General features: G+C 45.4%; 1 protein-coding gene across 8 annotated transcripts in view; it reads left to right on the top strand.

The window, feature by feature from the left end:
* The window catches only part of PLEKHG4 (pleckstrin homology and RhoGEF domain containing G4), a 50025-nt gene that overhangs the window by 10191 nt on the left and 18758 nt on the right, over nt 1-21076 (top strand). For 2 of the 8 annotated variants that reach the window (XM_079985860.1, XM_079985865.1), the window contains exons 2-10: nt 4162-4359; nt 6241-8200; nt 11621-11836; nt 13442-13565; nt 15341-15434; nt 15725-15811; nt 18033-18149; nt 18347-18445; nt 19118-19266. In XM_079985860.1, coding sequence (XP_079841986.1) covers nt 4162-4359; nt 6241-8200; nt 11621-11836; nt 13442-13565; nt 15341-15434; nt 15725-15811; nt 18033-18149; nt 18347-18445; nt 19118-19266 — 3044 coding nt within the window. Of the gene's footprint in view, nt 1-897; nt 1232-1986; nt 2005-2234; nt 2327-2629; nt 2660-2703; nt 2802-3852; nt 3969-4161; nt 4360-6240; nt 8201-11620; nt 11837-13441; nt 13566-15340; nt 15435-15724; nt 15812-18032; nt 18150-18346; nt 18446-19117; nt 19267-21076 lie in introns of those variants that run through there. The other 6 variants (XM_079985862.1, XM_079985861.1, XM_079985858.1 and 3 more) reach the window with 6 other exon arrangements.

The raw sequence follows: 21076 nt of genomic DNA, 5'->3' as shown, positions 1-21076 counted from the left end.
GGCGTCTCCTTTGTCAGGAGCAATAGATTAAACACAGTACAAATAATGATAAAACTCGCAGGCCTGTGACATTATTAATGGGGAAGAACACATATTGGGTGAAAGACACCCAAACATGTAAGAAATCTCCTATTGCATTGTACATTTCCTCACTAGGGATTGCTGCCTTGGCTTGCATTTGGGGCCAGATAACAGAGGTGCTTCCTAAGTAAACTTTTATTATGGCAGTCTTAACCAGGGCTGGCCCAAGACATTATGGCACCTGAGGCCCTGGTTTTAACGGTACAAATTCAGTGCCTAGGAAAGAACAGAATATAGTTTGGGTGCGCTTCTAAGGCAGGGGGATAACAGCAAGAATGATGAATTTTTTTAATCAAGTGGTCTATAAATATTCTAAATTAAAAAAATAGTATATACAAGTGAGGACAACAAAATGTTGCAAGTATTTTGAATTACAGTATATATGTAAGAGACATTGGTGTGAACGGAAAAATAAAGATTTGGGTTGGTGTCTTGCGTTTTTCTCAGTGTGAGATTTAAAAAATAATAAAAATGGAAAAAGCAGTGACTCATGATTGCCATGATCCTAGGCTGCAACCAAGCAGGAAAACTGATTTGATTTTTGAGTGTGGGATATTTTGCTGTACTGCATCTGACTTCATCATTCCCCATCACCTTATTTCTTGTTAAAATGTTCACCCTGTTTTGCAAATTATGGCTGCCAGAATAAATTGTATACATTGATGCACAGTTATATAATGTAATTGGAGTACTAAATGCAGAGATTCTTGGCACGGAATCTTTTCTGGAATACACCCCTGAAGGCCCATCAAGAAGGGAGGGAGGGAGGCAATTTGGGCTTTGCAAAGGGGTGTGTGTTGGGGGACAGTGACTGCTCCTTAATGAGCGAGGCATTTTGTCTGTGGGGTGGCTGATTCAGTAGATGCCGATATCCAAGTGCACAATCCCAGGCAGCAGCGCCCTCCATGGTTCCCCCTGAGGGGAGGGGAGACCTCTGTTAAGTTACTGCGAGGACAATTTCCGCTGTGCCGTGCCACTGTAGGGCAGGCAGCGTGAAGGGCCTGCTGGTGGTGGCAAGGAGTGAGCCAGGAGGGTTTGCCGTCCTCCATCTTGCCTGCCAAGAGGCCCTGTCCAATAGGCCGAGGGGAAGCCTGCTGGCTTCACTGTCTGGGTGGCCCCAGAAACTCAGCTGGACCAGGGAGAGAAGAAGGTGAGACTTGAGAAGACCAGCCTCATCTTCCCCTCTGTGAGCCCAGCCCCACATTTCCGCCTCTTGCCTCATATCTGAGAATCTTTCCCCTCATAGGAAAACCTATGGCAAGCAATTAAACGATTTCCAAAGAGTGATCAGCTATCAGTAGAAAATGATGCCAGCAATTGCCAGCTGTTTATGTCAGACTTCACCCCCATTTTGTGACAAGCTTCTCTCGTGCACCCCCATTTTGCAGACTGGTGAGCCTCACTAATTTTCTGTGGGGTATTCCAATCGTGGTATCTTGGTTGTAGTATAATATGGTGAGCGCTGAGTGACTCAAAAAGATTCAGGCACACCTCACTCTACTTCAGACGTAAAGGAAAAATGGATCCAGTAACAAGTCACATGATGCGTTGTAACCTACTTCTTTATAGTGTTCAAAATTTTTGTGATTTGTCCCCTCTCTGCATGGAATGGCTATAACATAGCTGTGCTTTGCAGATAGGTGAGTGATGGCTGCCAGGGTAACTCAGAAAAGTTGTGTTCTCCTTTCTAGTACAAGCTAGCCCACCTTCTTCACTGTGCGTCCTAAGAGCTCCCACCTAATTTCAGAACCAGGGTCTCTGCTTTATAAGGCAGCTGGTCTTTGAAAGAGACTGCTGGGCATGGTTAGAAAAAGCAGAAAGTCCCAGGAACAACAGCTGCTAATTTCTGGCAGAGGTAATAGTTCACACTTGCAGCCCAGGATCTCTTGTTAAGTTCTTTCTGAGGAAGAAAGTTTGCACATGGTAACTTTTATCACCTTGCTTTCATTTAATTGCATTGCATTTATTATATTTATATCCTGTTTTTCTTCCAAGGAATTTAGGGTCCTCCCCGCACCTGCATTTCATCTTCACAACAAATTATGTGAAATCATTTTATTATTGATGATTGATTATATTTGTTATATTTATTATACTTGTTAGTTGCTATAATTTGCTCAAGGCAACTCAAAGTGACTCACACTTTGATAGGGAGAGGATAAAGTAGGATAGACTGAGCTGCATGAAAGTCTCCAGCATTGTCACTTTGGAGGGACCGATAGACTTAAAGGCTTTCCCTGATTTGGTAAATTCAGAGATTTATCACCTTTAAAATAAAAGTGTGACTTAGCCTCAGATGTTGAGGAAAGGGACACTCTCTGTGCTTGAAGCACATTCTGCAGAGTGGGTGGTTCATCTGAATTCATTTGGAGATGACAAGTTAATTGTTGTCAGATGTATTCGTTTTGGCAGCGAGCAGAACTGCTGAGACTGCAGGATCCTGCCTTTTGGTCTCTTTGGCACTGGTGTCACAGTGAAGGAAGCCACCCTTGCAAGAAGGGAGGTTGGCTCTTGAGCCTGCGGCCTACCGTACTAGAAAGATCACTCCCAGGAGACCAATCTTATGTCTTCTGAGCATGTGCGTAGATGCTACTGTACCTTCTGCTTCCATTTTAAGTAAAAAAGGCCACAATTTTCTCAATGTTCAAAATGTGGATACATATTGGGGTTCCCCTAATCTGGAGTTAGAGTTCCTATTCTTTGTGGTAGTTGAAAAGTGGGTAAGCGATGCAGTCTCCCAGAAACCTGAAGGGGGTTTGGCCCAGACTACCCTCTCCTTTAGCTTTGTTTCCTTATAATGTGGGAACAGGGCTTATTGTTTTGCTGTTTTGTTTTAATTATTTAGTTGTGTTTTTATCTTGTATTTTATTCTGTGAACCACCCTGAGGTCTTATGATGAAGGGTGTATGAATTTTAATAATAATAATAATAATAATAATAATACAATATGTTCTGCTAATTCTTGCTTAAATAGCCTACCCTAGATTCTAGTAAATGCTAATAATGCAATTAAAAGAAGCAACACAATCTCATTTTTAAAATAGTAATTTATTAAATGCTTAAATGTTTTTGCACATTTATTTCATAAAATTTATTTACCACTTGATTGGAGCAAAGCAACCTTAAAGAGGTTTACAAAAAGAGTAAAACAAAAAAAATCACTGATATTAACAGTTTAAAAGAGCTATTTAAAAATTATGTAAATTAGATTCCCTTATGTTAAGAATTTATGTTTTCTTGGAGGAGAAAGAGGATTGATGTAACAGTCACCAGAGCAAGAGCTGGCTTTCTCATAAAAAAAGGTGGGCAGCTGCAGATTTCAAAGGCAGGGAGGGCACCTCCAGGCTAGGGCTGGCAGAGAGTGTGCTGTATGTTGAGAGCAGAACAGGGGACAACATGGACAATGTTCAGAAGTATAATATAAACTCTTTATGATACGCTCTAGCTGGCTTTAGAAACCCAAACCCAGCTTGAGCTGGTGGTATGATGGTTCGGGTCTTCCTCTTGCTCTGCCATGCTGTCATCATGGCTGTTCTAAAGCTCTTGGCTTTGGAGTCCCATTTCTAGCTGGAGTGACTGTGAGAAAACTGTTACTAAACAGTTTTAGCCACTTCTTTTTCCCATACCTCCCACCCCCAGTTTAAGGGGAACTTTCCTTTTTCAATATAATTCCACCAGGGGACACCTTGTAAGCCTGCAGTCCTGGGAAGCCGTACCAGCAGCTGCATAAGCCCTTTTAGTCTCTCTTTTTCACTCTCTCTCTCACACACGCACACCCTGCACACTGATATCTACAATAATAATAGTTTAGCAACAGCCCCACCCCTGCTCAGTCAGGGGAAGGATTTTGCAGCGTAAGCTGTCTGCCGCCACTCTGTCGAGGCTAGGTGAGCGCTTCATTTGCACGGTAGAGGAGCTGGGCTCGGTGGATGGCGGTGGTTCAGAATGGTGGCACAAAAAATGAAGAGGGCGGATACGTCGATGTCCTCTGCCAAGTAGCAACCTGAGTCCCGGCAGGCACAGTTTCCACCTGTTGCTCCTCCTGAGCCACTTCACGCCCTCCTCTCCTTCTTTTGGCAGGATTCCCAGTCCCTGGACAGTTGTATCCAGAGTATGCTCTCGGCACTCTACCCTCCATTCGAGGTCACAGCAGCCACGGTTCTGTGCCAGGTGTTTGATGTGGTGGAGAAGACATACCGTGGGGACGGCCTGCACTACCTCATCGACTTTCTGATTCCAGCCAAGCACATCTTGCAGTGCGTTCAGCAGGATGCCTGTGTGAGTATCATGCTGCCTCCAGGTTGACCCAGAAGATTCTGCTAGCGCTGCAGGTGGGAGCTGAGAATCCGTCATGATGCTCATGCCTCGGTTCCTACTCAGCTAAGGAGGAGGGGGAACAGGGAGCAGTGCCACCAGATGCACTGATGAAAGTAGTCAAAGGGTAGCCAAAGAATCCTTAAGGGGACGCTGCCCTCTTGCCCATGGCGTTGAGACATATTCTGGATTCCCCATCTCCACCCCCACTTCTCAGTAGCAGTGATTATTTTGGAATCTTTAAATGTTCTGACTTGTTAAGTGTTGATCATAGTGAACAATTATGTAACTGCCCTACTTAAGAAAAACAATGTTTTTTTCAGATTTAAAAACATTTTGTTTTATGCAAATACATCAGGGTTGAAGGCCTCCTTCCAACCCTGCTGCATTGCCATGCTGGCATCCTAGCTTGAGGGTCCAGCCTGAACATTAGCAACAAAACATGCCCTCCATTAGCCACATGTTCTCTATAAGTGCATATTAATGCAAGAACAAAAAGGGTGGGGTGTCTTGTAGGAGGTGTGTTCTCTTGCCTGGATTCTACAGTTACTCACCTTCAGCTCCCTCCCCCCACCTACTCTTGGCAGGCAGCAGACTGTCAAGTTTCTGATGGAAAGGTGCCAAGTGATTGCCCAATCAGAAGTTTTGCCTCTGTTCTCCTTTGCTGTCACAATATTTGCGGAACTCAGTAGCTGCTAAGGAGGCTCCTTCTCCAGTAGCAACTGTGGCTCTCTGGTTTGTGCAGACTTTACGGAACCAGATCTGGCCCAGGACTCTGGTGCATGATGTGGAACATCCGGGTGGCTCTTCCTTCCCTCCCCACTGCTGCACATTCATTTCAGTGGGACTTACATAGAAGAACTGGAAGATTGTAACCCATCATGGTCTTCATGCAACCCAAACCTGTCCCCAGGGATGGCTGTCCCAGCTTGCCTCCTAGCAGTGCCGCCTCTGTGGGGGACTTGTGCCGTAGCGTGTTTTCATACCCAAATCAGCTTTCCATGGAAGTCAAAGGGACTTGTTTTTGAGCGAAGAGTCAGTCAGAGGGTTGTGGGTTTCGTAGGCAGACTAAATTCAAAGCAGGGAAGGACCTGGGGCCTGTTCTAGGTTTTCTGTGGCCTCAGGATCACCACCATCCTCCTTTCCTCTTTTCTCAAGCTGTAGAACCACATTCAAAGTGAACAGGAGAATGGAAAGCCCCTCCCCCTTGGTGTTGCTACCACCAAAATGCTTCATTTGGCAGATTTTTGCTTATTGATGCTTTGCCTTTTGACCCTGGTCCCTGACTCATCCTTTAAAACAGTATCACAGTAAAACAAAAAAAAATTGACAAGTAAATTAAACATTCCCCTTGGGATTGATGCTCTGAAGGGCAGTATGGAAATGCCTGACATTTTTTAAAATGCTCCAGGACTGCAACCACATAAACATTGCAAAACCGAAAAAGAAAAAGCGTTCAACAAGATTTAATTGCTCTTAGAAGCCTAAACATAAAGAACAGCAAATCGATAGATATGGGGAGGAAAGTATACAATGTAGCACCACAGTGAAGGTCTCTAATAGCTACATTGAAAGGTGGCATTACCTGAAGATCTTACTAGTGAGTCAGGGGATCTTTAAGATATTCTCATCACAATTTGCCATGTATTATATAGAAATAAAATGGGTTGTGCACACTCACACATGCCAAAAGTCAATGTAAGACCAGCCCCACTTTTCCAGCATCCGGCTGTTTCCATTTGTGTTGCTGTTAATAGAAAGCTATGATATCATTGTTAGGATGTCTCTTGTCTGTTCTGAAAACCTCATTGCGGTCAGTTCACCTGGATTATCATTTTCCTTCAGGTCCAGTATTGTGGATTGCTGTTCCGGCATGAGGGCTGGCCCCTCTGCATCCATGAGAAGATTGTAGTTCAACTTGGCTCCTTCGACTGGCGAATCTTGAGACCAGGAGACTTTTACCTGCAGGTGGTCCCTTACTTGAAAAAGTCCCCACGAATCATTGTGAAATGTTTGGCCGAGGACAAGCATAATGTTGATGAGCTTGTGGTTCCTGAAGTCTCCTACACTTCCATTTTCACTGTGGAATGGCTGAATGGCATCAACAGGGAGCGGATGGGAATGGCACTGGAAAACTGCTTACTAGGCACAGAAGATAAAATATTCCGGGTGCCCTGGGACAGAATAGTCAATCCAGAATTTATTGAAAGCCCCCCCAAAATGAATGGTGGCCTAAGTTCTGTTCCAGTGACTGAACAGCCTTCAGATTTGGTCTTTTCAGAGGTGCCGTCTCAAAGCAGCTCCCTTAAAGTGGAGTCCCAACTTTTAAATGGGCCAAGTTTACCTGAAGACAGCTTCTTCATGACCAATACAACAGAGCAACTTGTGAGGGCAGCTGCCAGCATGGAGTGTGTGAGCCCAGGCCTTGGAGAAGACTCTATAAGTGAGCTGGAAGGGGAATATGTGGAGCTCACAGACGTTTCACTGCCTAAATTTGGACCTCAATCAGTCTCCCTCAGTTACTGCACTAAGCCGAGGATGAGAGTAAAGGACAAGCCTGCAGCCAGTCAGGACAGCAGCACTAGCCTGAGGAATGGAGTTGGTTTAGCAGGCGAATTAATGCCACATGGGCATCTGGACACAGCAAAGCCCTCTGATACCCAGGCCAGTAATGCTAGGAATCTTTTGGAGGATGCTCATGAACTAGAAAGTGACAAATTGCTATTAGAAAATTATGAAGGGCCTGCTGCTGGCTCTGATCCCAAGGAGCCTCCTGATGTAAAGGGACAGGCCCAGCCAGAACATGAGCTTGACTGGAGGTACGCAATGTGCAGCTACCATGATGGAGAAGATGCTGAATGTAGGTCTCTGACAGCTGTGGCTTCTGAAATAACAGAGACAGCTCAGAGAAGTAGCACAGAGCTGGAAAATGGCAGCAGGGTCTCTGAGCATGGCTATTGCTCTAGTGTGCTAGGCATGAAGGCCACACAAGGAATAGGCACCAGGGAGGGTTGTGGGAGTTCTGGGAAGGATAACTTCCCTGAGCCTCATTTGGGACATTTGGCCAAGGACTCTGACCCTTCCAGCCCAAGGTTGCAGGAGAATGCCTTTTCCCCACCCATGCCAAAGTCACTGTCACCAAAACCCTTCTCTGATGTGAGGGCGGCAGCACACAGTCACTTCCCACAAGAACTGTCAGTAGAAGTCACAGGTCACACTTCTGAGTGGCTGGTGGAGCTCCATCACCCAGTTGAGCAGTTGGAGAAGGTGAGCCCAAGGCCAGCAGAGGCATTAGTGGGGTTGGGCAGCAGTGTTTATGGAGCAGAAAGCCTCCAATGTTTAGCCAAGCAAAGTCTCTCTGAGAAGGAGAAGCAGACCAGTTCTGGAAGCACCTTGCCACTCCAAGGTGAGACAGAGGCACACCTGCTCCAAGAGGCTGGGCAAGAGAATGTGGATTGTTCTCAACAGCAAGATGAGAGTGCTTTTCTGCCTGTCAGTTCTGGGGTAACAGCAAAAACATTGGGGAGCAGCTGCAGCAGCCCTTCAGTGGAGACAGATGCACAAGTTGAGGATGCTTCTAATCAGGGTAACAAAGAAGAAGCTGCGGCTTGCTGGGTGGACCTACCATACCTGCTAAGCACACCAAACACTTTGATGTTGGAAACCCCCCCAAAGGTGGAATGTTTGACAGGCAAGCCCCAACCCAATAAGGAGGGCCAAGTAGCACCCCTGCCCTCTGCACCAGTGAAAACGAGGTTACAAGGCAGCACCAGGAATGTCTCAAATGGGGACCAAGTAGTCACAGGTAGGATTTGTGTCATTAATTTGGGAAATGTGGGTTTGTTTGTTCTTCTGGCAAAGTGACTTTTATGCAAGGAAGGCAAGGGGTGGAGGTTGAGAGTTCAGGCCTCCTCTGATGCTTCCGTGCGCCAGGGAGGAGCTTTAGCATCCTCAGAGTATCCTAGGACATTTTTGGACTAAATGTGGGTTGAATATTAATAGTAATAATCCTACCAATTTCCACTCTCCGTTTCCCATCCTCCATAAAAAATGACAACCCCCCCCTCGCAAAAAACCCCACACAAATTTCTAGCCCTTGTGTTCCATGAAGGGTCCTGCTTGCCAGTTTCCTACAGGCATCGGGTCATTAGCCTGATCCAACAGGACTCTTCCTATGGTCCATTTTGTGCAAATAAGCAATTTGCATACATTTGAAGTGTGCAAACTTTTCTGGATACATAATTTAATTTTCTGGTTGCAGGATTTTGATTTTTTGAGTGTTTGTGCAGCATATACATAGGCCTCTATAGTGCTTTTATAACACTAATCTAAACTAAGTGTGAATATGCAGGCATGAGGGTTCCCAGAGATGAGGTCGCAGCTTTGCTCCTCTTCCAGCCTTGCTGCTGCTGCCCTGCTACCTTGAGCTAAACCATGGTTTGGCTTAGCATGTTGTCTGAACCCATGCTTGTAGTTTGTCTCCCCCTGGCAGACTGTGAGCTAGAAACCCACTTGGTTGCAACTTGTGCTATGGAGTGAGACAAATCATAAGCCTGGGTCCAGACAACATGCAAAGCCAAATCATGGCTTATTTTTGCTGCAGCAGCTAGGAAAAGTCACCTGGGGTGGAAACAGAAGGCTGAGAGGATGGGCAGGGAAGCAGTCCATTAGGGATGTCCTTGTTGTTGTGACATGAAAAGAAGCAGGCCTTGCTTGGTGTGCACTTGTGGAGCGCATGTGAGTGAGTTTGCCTGCTCGCTTGGCACGTGCTGGAGCTGAGTCAGAGGAATCGGCTGCCTGCCTGCCTACCTGCCCACACAGTTGTTGCTTAACACACAACATTTCAAAATGATCCGTAATGCAAATGAAGCTCCCTCCCTGAAGAAGCATTTAAGTAAAGAACTTGATGAATGCTTCAAGCAGGTTAGAGCATCTTGCATGCTCAGTCTATTATGGAAGGCAAAAACTGGCTGTTTTGGAAACCTGAGTGTGTATTTGTCTGTCTGTTCCTTCCTGACTCCTTCTCCCTGTCCTTTCTTGGTGGTTGGCTTCAGACATATGCTGCACCAGCAGGGTTGGCTATGTGGGCAGAATCCAGTTGGATTTACATTAAAAATAGGAATTTGCCTTATACTCAGTCATCCATTTGTCCAGCTAGCTTAGTACTGTCTACACTGACTTCCAGTGGCTCTCCAGAGTTTCAGAGAGGAGTCTTTCATATCCCATCCTGAAGAAGCCAGCGGGGATAGAACCTTTGGACCTTCTGTGGACAAATTGGTTGCTATCCCACTGAACTGAGCCATTCCTCTAATTTGCAAACTCCATTGAAATGAATGAGACCTGTGCAGAGGTGCTTTTTGAGGAAGTGGGTCCTTGGCACAAGGGCCTGGAGTGGAGGCCAGATGTCACACCACACCAGCAGACAGCAGGCCTATAGCAGCAGATTTTGGAGAGGGATTGTGTGTGTGTGTGTGTGTGTGTGTGTGTGTGTGTGTGTGTTTGGTGCCAGGGCTGCACTTCTTGCCCTGCTTGACTCTGAAAGCTTGCTCCCTGCGAGTTTTCACTTGGATTTGGCTGAGATGTACACAAATTGTGTTTAATTGAGTTGTTGGCAGCTTTGCTATCAATAAAAGATGCCCCTTAATGTTATTCATTGAAGGATATTGCTGAGTCAGAAAGATCTGAGGTAATTTTTAAAAATCAAAATAGCTGTAAACCTTCCCTTTTCTTGTTGAAAGGCAGCTTGTCCCAGGCCCTTTCCTCTTCCCCTTCCACTTCTGGAGGTGAGCTTGAAAACAAAGAATGGGGAGAAAACTCCTTTCTGGTCCATGCTTCTTTAGCATTCTGGAGGAGGATAACATGGTGTGTCCTGGTCTGCAGTGGTATGGAGTACCAATAACAGCAGAAATGGCTCTGAGACAGAAGCTGCAGAACATCAAGATGGTTTGTCACCAAGGTTGGCTGCCAAAGACCTCTAGCAACTGCTGTTTGCATTCCATGCAGCAGGATGTGTACACTAGGGGAGAGAAGTAGTTATGACATAATAATGGGTGGTGCTCAGCTTCTTTTAGTATCTCAAGGCCAAACTACTGTAACACACTCTATATTGGGCATCCCTAGATGGTGATATATTCAGAAGCTTCACTTGGCAAAAACACACAGCAGCCCACCTTCTCCGTTACAGCAAAGAATGAATTACATCAGTTCTCCAGCATCTATCTTAGCTCCTTATTGTCTTCTGGTCACAATGTAAGGTGTGGCTCTTGACCAAGAAAACTCTTAGGCTTTGTTTCTAATTACCTCCGAGGCTGCCTTCTCTCCTCCCTACGCTTGCCACAGGGAAGATCAGTTGAGAGTGCCGCCTTGGCTGTGCCATTTGCATGCCACGTTTGACAAGTAAGGTGTTGAGAGAACTTTTTTTCCTGGTAGCTGCTTCTTGAGGCAAGATGAGATGTCAGGAGATCTGATAGCAGCTTTCTGCCAGTTGTTGTTGTTGAGATTTTTTGTGCATGATGGTGGGGCAGTTGTTTCAGGTCAATGCAGACATAGAGCCTCACAAATTGGATAAATGGGGATTAGCACTTGGACAGGAGACATTTAACCCTTTCCTTCTGTGCTGTTTTTCCAATCTAAATTGCCTCCCCAACCCTGAAGCTGCTTTTATCCTAGGCACCTATATCCCCTTACAGGACAGCTTCAGTTAGGGGGCATTTAGATCAGGAAAATGGTGCAGTCAGATTAGAAACCTGCCCGTCTTGAATTTGGTCCTGTGTTGTTTCTCTAGGTCTCAGCTGGTATATTTCCCATGGGAGCTGTTACTACCCTCCCCTCTTTGGGCTGATGTTCAATGGCTATGAATAAGCAGGTGTGTGGAGTAGTGACTTTTAAACACACTATAATTGGTTATTTTTGTGTTTATTATATTTGCTTTATTTTTAACTGTCGCAGTTTAATAAATAAACTAATTTTCTCTGAATTTATTTGGCAACAGTGACACGGGTCTCTGTGTGCATCTGCGACAGCATGGGCTGTAGTTTGCACAGTGAAAGTGAAGGCAGGCAAGCAAACCTGCCAAACCAACCCTTCCTTCTTCTCCTGATTCTCCGATGCAAAAGAGGCCTTAAGAGGAAAAAGCAACACTTTTATAACCCAAGCGTCACAGCCAAATACCCAACACAAAGTTGGTGATAGACCTATTCTTCTAGCATCACTTTTTCTTTTACAGAAGCCTCATTGAAATGGGTAGAAGAATTCAGCAGAGGAGGTGACCAAGTTAGGCTGGTGCCAGCTGATCGTGGATCTATCTGGGAAGAAGGCTCAGCAGTGGTCGCACACCAAGAATATCCCTTTGTTCCATCTGGTGGAAGTCAACAAACTGTCCCCACTTCCATGAAGGATGTAAACTGGGAGGTGCTTAGGAGTGGAGTTGCCTGCCTGCCAGGTAATAAGCATGGCTCTTCATAGACTGTTGCTGAAATTCTTTTGCCTTTGCAAAAAGGCAGCAGGTGGAGAAGGGTTGTGTGTGTGCCTGAGTGAAGCTTAATGTTTACTTTATAGACCAGATCATTCTATGCTGCTCCTTTGGCTTGTAGTGCTTACAGCAGACACGAAACATTGCCCATCTCAAGGTGAAAGAGGCAAGACTACCTTCACTGATGGGGCTGCTATGAGCTGCTCACTGCCTTTGCCTGAGGGCCAATGTGACTTGACACAGCAGGTTTCCCAAAGCATGGTTGCTGACTGTCAAACCCTTTCCCATATTGGTGCTGTAGCCTCTCCAACACATGCTGAGAAGATCGCTTGCTTGTTTTGAAGATGTGGGGGGAAATGGAGCTTTCAGAAGACCATTCCAATGCTTGAGTATGGTCTTCATTGACAGCACTCTGTTCATTGTATGTCCACAGGTGCCAAATTCTGCCCTAATGACCTAATTACTGGTATGCAGGTTTGCATTTGTCTTTGTTAACAAATTCTGCTTCTAGGATACAGGTTTTCAAAATGTGTTTGTTTTTTGGTATTCATTCATTCTTCTGTTCATTCATTGAATATTTAGGGAAAGTCCATTTCTCTGTTGCAGTCGTAAGTGGATCTTCAGTGAATGAGTGGATATGGTTTTGCATGCTTAAGACTCCTTTTTAAAGGTGGGCATGAGAAAAGCCAACTGAGGCTTGAGGCTTACAATAGCAGCTTTTAGACTGGGTGGCCCTTGCTGGGCTGGAGGCAACAGGTGAAGGCAGGTTCTTGTATTGGTTTTATTTATGTTATGTTAAATAACCATGTATTTGTTTAAGCCAATCAGTGCCTTAGGGTGGAAGAATATATACCGTATATTTTAAAAGATATTAAAGAGTGATTGAAAAGTAATAGCAGGAGGCAAGAACAATTTGGAGGTTTGAGGGGAAGTTCTGTTAATGATTTACTTCAGCTGTTTTTATGTTTTTATTGTTTGTTTTTTTTTGCATTTTATTGTAGTTAGCTTTCTTGAGCAACATTTGGTAGAAAGGCAAGAGACAGATGTAACTAACTAACTGGATAATAAACCAGTAGTCCATTTCTTCGGTCTTTGGGCTCTAGTCTTAAGTACTAGGTGGTAGTACTACTAGTAGTTTTCAAATGGTGTTCCACATACTGCATTTGCCTGGAAATCCTGCAAATAAAAGCACCCAACCCAAGTAAAAGAAGGAGAGAACTGTGAACTGCCTTTTTTTAAAGCAAGCGTCTTTCACACTTTCATCCTTCTACCTCACTAAGTCAGGTTAGTCTTGTTTAGAAGAGAGCCCAGGGAATCTTCTGTGTTGGGGTTCCAACAGAGACTTCCTTTTGGATCAAAGGCCCAAGGTGAAACCCCCTAGGTGTTTTGTCCACTAAAAGGATTAGGAGCCACAGGTTATCTCATTAGAATAAAGTCTGTGTGTCTGCCTGCATTTTACCTGTCCAGGCGAATGGCCAATGGCCAACATTTCCCAAGGGCTTCCTGTGCGTGGAAAGAGCATAACTGTAATTCCTGCCCCGTAGCCAGATTTAACCAAATCATCCTTATTCACAGGCACCAGAGACAAGTATGGACATGCCGTGGTCATCATCACAATGAGGAATACAATTTGGCTAAATCCACACTGCAATGCTAGTGAGCTGATGCGCCTCCTCCTGTACTTACGGAGTGTCCTCAGGTTTGTGGGATGACTGAGGAAGGGAAGAAGGAGAGAGTGACTAGAGCAGGAAGAAATACTGCTGTGCAATATATGTATCACACCAGTAGGCCTTCTAGTGTTTCCCGTTATGCAGGCTGCATTTCTTCTCCATGTGTGCTGTTTGCAGAGATACTGTGCTTTTGAAAATCAGGAGGCATCGGGGCCATCAAGCCCTGAGTACAGCAACTTAGTTAACCTTCAAGATGGAAGTACGGTTCTTCTTGTTGTTTTGCTAAAATTGCACCGTGGCCTACTATACTGGTTAGTTGAGAGGATAAAAAATGATAAAGTGCTTTGTCAAATTTTAAATGGCATTCCAAAAAGTAGTAAGCTGCAAGAGACTGTTCAAATGAGAGCATAGTATTTAAAGCCTATACAGTACATAGTACAGGAGCATGGATGACACTGTGCCTGGACAGCCCACCCAGGCAAGCCTGTCCCAGCAGAAACTCACACACTGGATTTGCCAAAGACTTGCATGTAGAGTCTAATGTGCACAGGCCAGAAAATCCTGGTTGTGTCCCAGATTCTTTTTTCTTTGATTTTTAGACTTACTTGTTTTTATATTACTTCAGACCTTGCCTAAGCACTACCCTCAGGCCAGGGGTTGACAGGCTAGAAATCTTCTTTATTACATTAATTGCCTCATTTCCTTCCAAGGAGCTCAAGGTTGCACTCATGATTCTCCATTTCCCCATAGGGAAGTTTTTAACATTTTATTATGCTTTTATATGTTCTGGAAGTCGCCCAGAGTCGCTGGGGAAACCCAACCAGATGGGTAGGGTATATTATTATTATTATTGTTGTTGTTTTTGTTTTTGTTGTTGTTGTTATCATCATCATCATTATCATCATCATTACCACCACCGCCACCACCCTGTGAGAGGTAGGTTAGGCTGACAAGACAGTAAGGTTAAAGGTTTCACTGCTTCAAGGTTCAACAGTGGAAATTTAATCCTGATCTCCCAGGTCTTAGCCCAGTTAATATCTCTCCACCTTATTCCATATTTTGGGGGAAATGTGTAGAAGTGAAGAAGTTGGGGAAGGGGAATACTTTCCCCCCATAGGTCTGAAAATTTATCGGGCCCCTTATTAGCACCTTTAAAGTTAACCAATTCAGGCTGCAATCCTGTACATACTTATCAAGGAGCAATTCTCATGGAGTAGACAGTACATATTAGTATGATCCTTGGCTTGCTGTTGTCCACTAGACACAGGAAACTATGTTGGTCTGTTCCAGAGATTTATGCTGGGTGGGGTTTTGTAAATAATAATAATAATCATCATAATAATAATATTGATGTGCTAAGTTAAATTTTAAATTCTAAGTTTCCTTAGAATTACAATAATTTACTATTACAATCCATGTTTAATGACATTTAATTAAATGTACTTTTATTTATTTCTTTAAATGTGCAGTTAATTAAAACGAAGATTAAAAATGCCCTTATGCATGATTTTAAAGTGCCCTTTTGTGGTAGTTCTCTCCCCCCACCCCATGAACATTCCTTAAATAAAATCCTGAGGACCAATGTGGATAGTCAGCTGCAATTCCACTGATATTGTGGAAGAGAAGGGCAGTAATTGGGTAGTGCCAGGTTCCACCTGTCTAGAAGCACCCTTGGTGGTATAAGAAATAGGGCCAGTGGTTTGAGGGCTGCTGTTGCTGAGAGGCTATTGTCTAGAGTTGGGCGCTCTAGAATAGCTTGTATGGATCCTCAGCAATGAAGTCTTCTCTTCTTTTTGACTTCCAGGCGCGAGTGCCAGGCTTTGGGCCTAACTATCCTGGTAGATGCCCGTCGATGCTCTCCAGTCCCAGCTCTCTTTAAAGCTTTAGCTGTTCTGCAGGTGAGGCCTTTGCTACCAACTCCTTTGTCTTTTCCTCTTCCTTCCAACCCCAAAGAGTGACCAGAGGAACCCGGTTAGAACAAGCAGGTGGCAGTGCCCATCAGGCCATCAAATTTGTCTCTTTCACTTTAAAAAAAGGAATGGCTTGTAGGAAGGCAGAGCAAAGTCTGTGCAAAGCAAACAGTCAAGAAAAGATCCTTGCCCAGCTGCTCATAAGACCAGACGAGACTTTGGACCAGAGCCAAAGCCAACAGCAGGGGCTCCTCTAATCTCTGTTTCTGCTCTTTCAGGATGCTGTCCCTCGCTGTATCCATGGGGCCCTGTTGCTTGTTGAGAAAGATATCAGTTTTCGATTGGAAAAACCAGCTTCTATACAGGTATGAGTGGTATTGACACACCTTTTTCATCTCTTAGCACTTCACTCTTTTACTCTCAGGCTTGTTTGCCTCTGCAATTCTTTGTTGCAAAATTCTGGGTAGTCTTATCTGGCACAGAGTTTGAATGTAAAGGAATTTCAACTTCCTTTTATTTTCCGTTATTTAGCTTCCAAGCTCAGTTGCAGGGAGACTTTAGAAAATGTGTTGGATGGGCCTGTCCTGTGTGTCATTCCAGGTTGCATGGACTGGCACACTGTGACTTTATATTTTTAACAAACCTGCTTCAATGACTACCTTTTATTTGGAGAGGTGTTTAACACTACACCACTCAAATAAAAGGAACTGCTGGGGGATACAGTCCACTTTTCTGTAAAAATGTTTTTTTTTAGATATTTAGATAAATGTAGATATTTATCTGCTGCCTCTCAGTGAGAAGAAAAAGAGCCATTCTGAATTTCCCAAAATGCAAAAAGCACATCAGAACAGGGCTTTATAGGAAAAACAAAAAGGCTGCTCTGATTCTCTCTCTTCCCTTCCCACAAATTAATTTCACATTAGCTCCAAAATACTGCTGAGACAAAACAGCTTATTTCAAAGCTGGTAAAGAATCTCAAAAATTGTCCTTTTGGTCTAGCTGCAGCATTGACATTTGTTCCTCTGTGGTCTCTTGCAGTCCTCCAAATATAAAAGGTTTTCTCCAGCTACATTCAACTCAGAACAGACCCATTGAAATTAATGGATTTAAGTTAGTTGTGTCTGTTAATTTTAATTGGTTTACTCTGTGTAATACTTAGTTGGTGGCAACCAAAAGTTCAGAAAAAAGCTTGCAATCATAGTTTTTGTTTGTATGGATTATTTTGGGTGAAGAATGTCAACTTGCTCCAGATCTGAACATATTTGTTTCAAATTACAAAAGTGTTTTGTGCCCAGTCACTTTTCATGACTTTCCCCTCTTTTAGGATGACAACCTGACTCTTTTGTGCATGATTTAGATTTCACATGACTTGAGCATGTGTAAAGGAACCAGCCCCTCAGGTTGAGAGAGCAAACCTGACAAGCAGAAGGCATCAACATGCCAATATGTCAGCTGAAAGGGAAGACAGCAATTAAACTAGGCGAGGAGGCTGGGGAAGGCGGGGAGATGTTCTCAGTGCTAGAGGAGAAATGGCTTAAGCCTTAAGCCAAGGAGGCTCTGGAAAGAAGGGAGAGCAGCAGAAGACACCAAACAAGTACAGGTACCTCAGAAGTCAAACAGAATCAGTTTTGGAAGTCCGTTCAACTTCCAAAACGTTCAGAAACCAAGGTGCAGCTTCTGATTAGCTGTAGAAAGCTCCTGCAGCCAATTGGAAGCTGTAGAACCCACGTTGGATGTTTGGGTGCCAAAGAACGTTTGCAAACCGGAACACTCACTTCTGGGTTTGTGGTGTTCAGGACCCAAAACGTTCAACTCGCAAGGCATTCGACTTCCGAAGTACGACTGTATTATCAATTGGACCAGATAAGGAGTGCTTTGCCATCACCAGGGGAAACCTGAGGGCATTGCTTCCCTTTTGTAACTCATGCCTGACCCTGGGTAGCTCCTCTAGTGCTGCTCTGCTGAGCTGCCACCAACCAACTGGTCAACCAACTGAGTTTCTGTTGTTGGGAGTTGGGCTGTGGCAGCCACCCTTCACCTGCCTTGCTTTGTTAGACTGTGTTCACTCCATGCACTTCCCCTTCATCCAAGGAAAATCACCAGGAGGGTCTATACATCCCTTGGCTCTTGGGACAAGTTTTTAACCCATGGTGACTAAGAATCACTCTGATCCTCCCTATCCCCTACTGCTGACCAAAGATAGAGGCAGAACATAGCCTTCATGGCTGGTAGCCTTTGATAGCTTTCCTCTCTTCTGTGAGCTTGTCGTACCTCCTTTATAAAGGTAGCCAAGTTGTTGATCTTCACTGCCTTTTGTGGGAGAAAATACCGCAGCTCAGCTAGGTGATGCTGTGTGAAAAAGTCCTTTCTTTTCTCTGTCCTGAACCTTCCAATATTCCTCTCTTGTTGCCCTAATCTCTCTCCTCTCTGAACCTCTCCTTCAAGTGCCTTATTCCAAGATGCAGCACAGCTGGGAGGTATTGATGTGAAGGCCAGCAGGAGAGTCTGGGCCCAGTTCACTGGCCCATTGGCCTATCTCAGGGGTCTTTGCCTCATTTTTGCAGTTGCATGTTTGTTTCTCCTCAGTGGGAACTTCTCACCTCCATGAAATCCCTCCACAAGCACATCGAGGGGGCGCAGCTGCCCCTGGAATTTGATGGGTCCCTTCCGTATTGCCATCAGGACTGGCTGCGCTTTCGAATGGTGAGTGAGTGATGCTCACATCCTGGCCCAGTAATGCTGCTGCTTGGTGGTATAAGCAGCTTTGGCCATAGTCCAGACCAGTCTCTAGGGCCTCCCAGCGTTCCCCTCCCTAACCCAGGAGAAAACTGCTTGGTTTGGGAGCCTCAAGGAAGGAGGTGGGCTGTCAGTCAACTCTGTACTGCTTGCTGGCCTTTCAGCGCCTGGAGCACTTGCTGCATGGATGCGAAGATGCTGGCACCTTCCTCAGGGAAGCTATCCAAGCTGTGGAGTCCAGCAGCTGGCCAGAGAAAGCGGAGGTGAGTCTTCTGCTTCCCGTCTATAGAACAACCATCACTTGTTTCAAGAGTTTGAAGAGTAAGCAAGGGGAGGGGAGCACCGAGTAAATGACACAAACATTTACAATCACCCCAATGTATCATTATTATGTTTGGCCGCCATGGCCAGAAATGAAGGTCCACTCCAGGAAGTAAAGAGCAGTTGCCCAGAATGTATTGTGGGAAGGGAGTGGTGTGTCAGTCTTGGGCATCCCGGTGCTTCTTTCTTGCCGCAGAGAGACAGCTTGCTGGGGAGGAGACCCTGGAGTGCCTGGAGACCTGGCCAGGCCAGCAGGCTTTGCAGCACAACTACAGCAGAGAGCAGGATGTAAGGAGGCTGTGCCCTCTGCTATTCTGTGTCATCTTTTCAGTGTGAAACTTGGGTGCCTCTTGCTGTTCTGTTGGCCTCAGAGCAGCACCTACCTGTGTCAGGAAGGACGGAAAAGGACCAGTTGATCTCAGAGCAAAACGACTGGGTCTAAATCATCATAATACCTCAGCAAAGAGGGAGGATTCTCATCTTCTGTTCCCAGGTCACTTTTAGGAGCTTGTGAGGGTGGGCAATTTTTTCAGGCTGCTTTTCATACTGGTTAAGAAAAACATTTGATTGTAAATGCCCTGAGCAGGGTCTGTGTGCTTTTCTTGGTTTCTCAGGAGGCTGATGCCTTGCTGAAGAGCTACAGGCAATTAATGAAGAATGTTCTTGATGATAGACGGCTGGTCAGGTTGCAGCTGGAAGGAGGGGCACTTCTTGCTCGCCTGAGGAAAGAAGAGTCCTGTGTTACTCTGACGGAGGACTACAGGTGAGTCTATAGGGAAACAGAGAGTGGGGAGGGAGGGTGGCCAGGAGAAAAGCAGGAAGGAGGGGTGTTCTGTGAAAGGCCCCCAAGCACACAAGAACTGCCACTCTGTCCCCCTAAGGCATGAAGCCATAGGGGCTCTGGCAATTAAGATTCTGCCCCCAAATTAAAAATAAATGACGCCCATAAATAATAATGACTCATATAAAATTATTTTACTATCTAATGCTTATCCAACCTTCCCTCTGAGGAGTTCAGAGTATGGTACGTGGTGTTTTATCCTCCCAACAACCCTGTGAGAAGGAGGTAGCTTAGCCTGAGAATGACTTGCCCATAGCACTTCAATCAGCTCCAAGGGCAAGAAGGGATGCAAGCTCTAGTCCTTTATCCACCATGTCACACTTTTGTGAGTGACATGTTTGAATGATTCAGTGATGGAATGCTTTTTGTTTATTTGCACAGAGGTGCTCCGTTTGCACACTCTTCATACCACTTCCCAGGCAGGCCCTAGCTCCTCCCTCTGCAGCTTCCTTGGGTGGGAGGAGAAGAGCCCCTGGCTCTGCCTGCTGGAGGTTCTCCCCCTGCCCTGGGACTCCAGGCTATGAGGAAGGGAGAGCTGCCTGTCCGCAGCACAGCAGCAGGTCTGCTGATCTGGACTCTGGAGATTTGGGCAGGGATTTGTTGTGCGCACGCACAAGTGTGAGAGGCAAAAATGTGCTGTGTTGTTCAAGTGACGGCCTGCAGAATCTAATTGCATTGAATCGCAGAAGCAGAAAAATGCCCTCTTGGGGCTGGTCCACATGTCTGCTTGTCCCATGCCTAGAAAGCATGGGTTTGAGTGGTTTTCTGCTTGTTCCGTGCTTTCTAGGCACAGGTCTGAGCAGTTTTGTGTTTGCCCCATTGCTTCCCCCCGCCCCCGAAAACCACTCTTCAGTGCTAAATCAGAATAAATAGCAACCCGTAGAAAATCCAATTGCCATTTGTTCCAATTCAGCACTAAACCATGGGTTTTCCTGAGGGAAAGCGGGGGTGGGGGGAGGAAGTGTGGATAAGCCCTTAGTCTCACATTAGTACTTTGAATACTTCTGAACTTCGGATGTGGCTGCACAGACCAGTCCTTCTATTGATGTGCTTTCAGATAGGGCCTCTCGCCACTAGCAGGGCTGGATCATGCCTGCTCAGGGGGACAGGGAGGAAAAACATCGGCTTTCAGCAGTATACAGGACTAGCAAAAAAAAAAGTTCTTGATGGATTGCCTGCTGCTTCTTGTGTCTGTAACAGTGTAATGCAAAATAGGTCTCCCCTACCCATCCGGCTCCTGTGGGAGGATCACATGTACAGACTTGGGGGTCCCTTGTCACCCTGCCTTTATTGATTTACTCAGATTCATGACAAAGTCCTTGGCTCCTGGCTGCCTTTACCTTGCTGTTGAACCAGTTTGTTGTGTTTACCTTACCTTTCTGCCTGTTGAAAAGCTCCACTCCAGTTGCACTCAGGTCTTGTTTGCAAGATTCCCACAGGCATCTGGTTGGCCACTGTGAGAACAGGATGCTGGACTAGATGTGCCACTGGCCTGATCCAGCAAGCTTTTCTTAAGTATGCAGATACCAAATCAGCTCTTTGTACCAGTGCGCTTTTCCAGCAGTGCTCTGGGGAGTCTGCAGTAAGCAAGCTCCAATGACCCAAGCAATGAGCCAGGGCTTTCCTTTGGGGGTACCGTACTTTCCACTGCACTTGAACGGAAGTTCAGGGCCCTTCCATATGGAAGGTGGTTGGCTTTCCTCCAGCAATCAGAATCCAAAAGCAGGGATGG

This window comes from Podarcis cretensis (assembly GCF_951804945.1).
Source record: "Podarcis cretensis genome assembly, chromosome: 8".
NCBI classification, from domain to species: Eukaryota; Metazoa; Chordata; class Lepidosauria; order Squamata; family Lacertidae; genus Podarcis; species Podarcis cretensis.
This window is presented reverse-complemented; position numbering and strand designations above follow the sequence as displayed.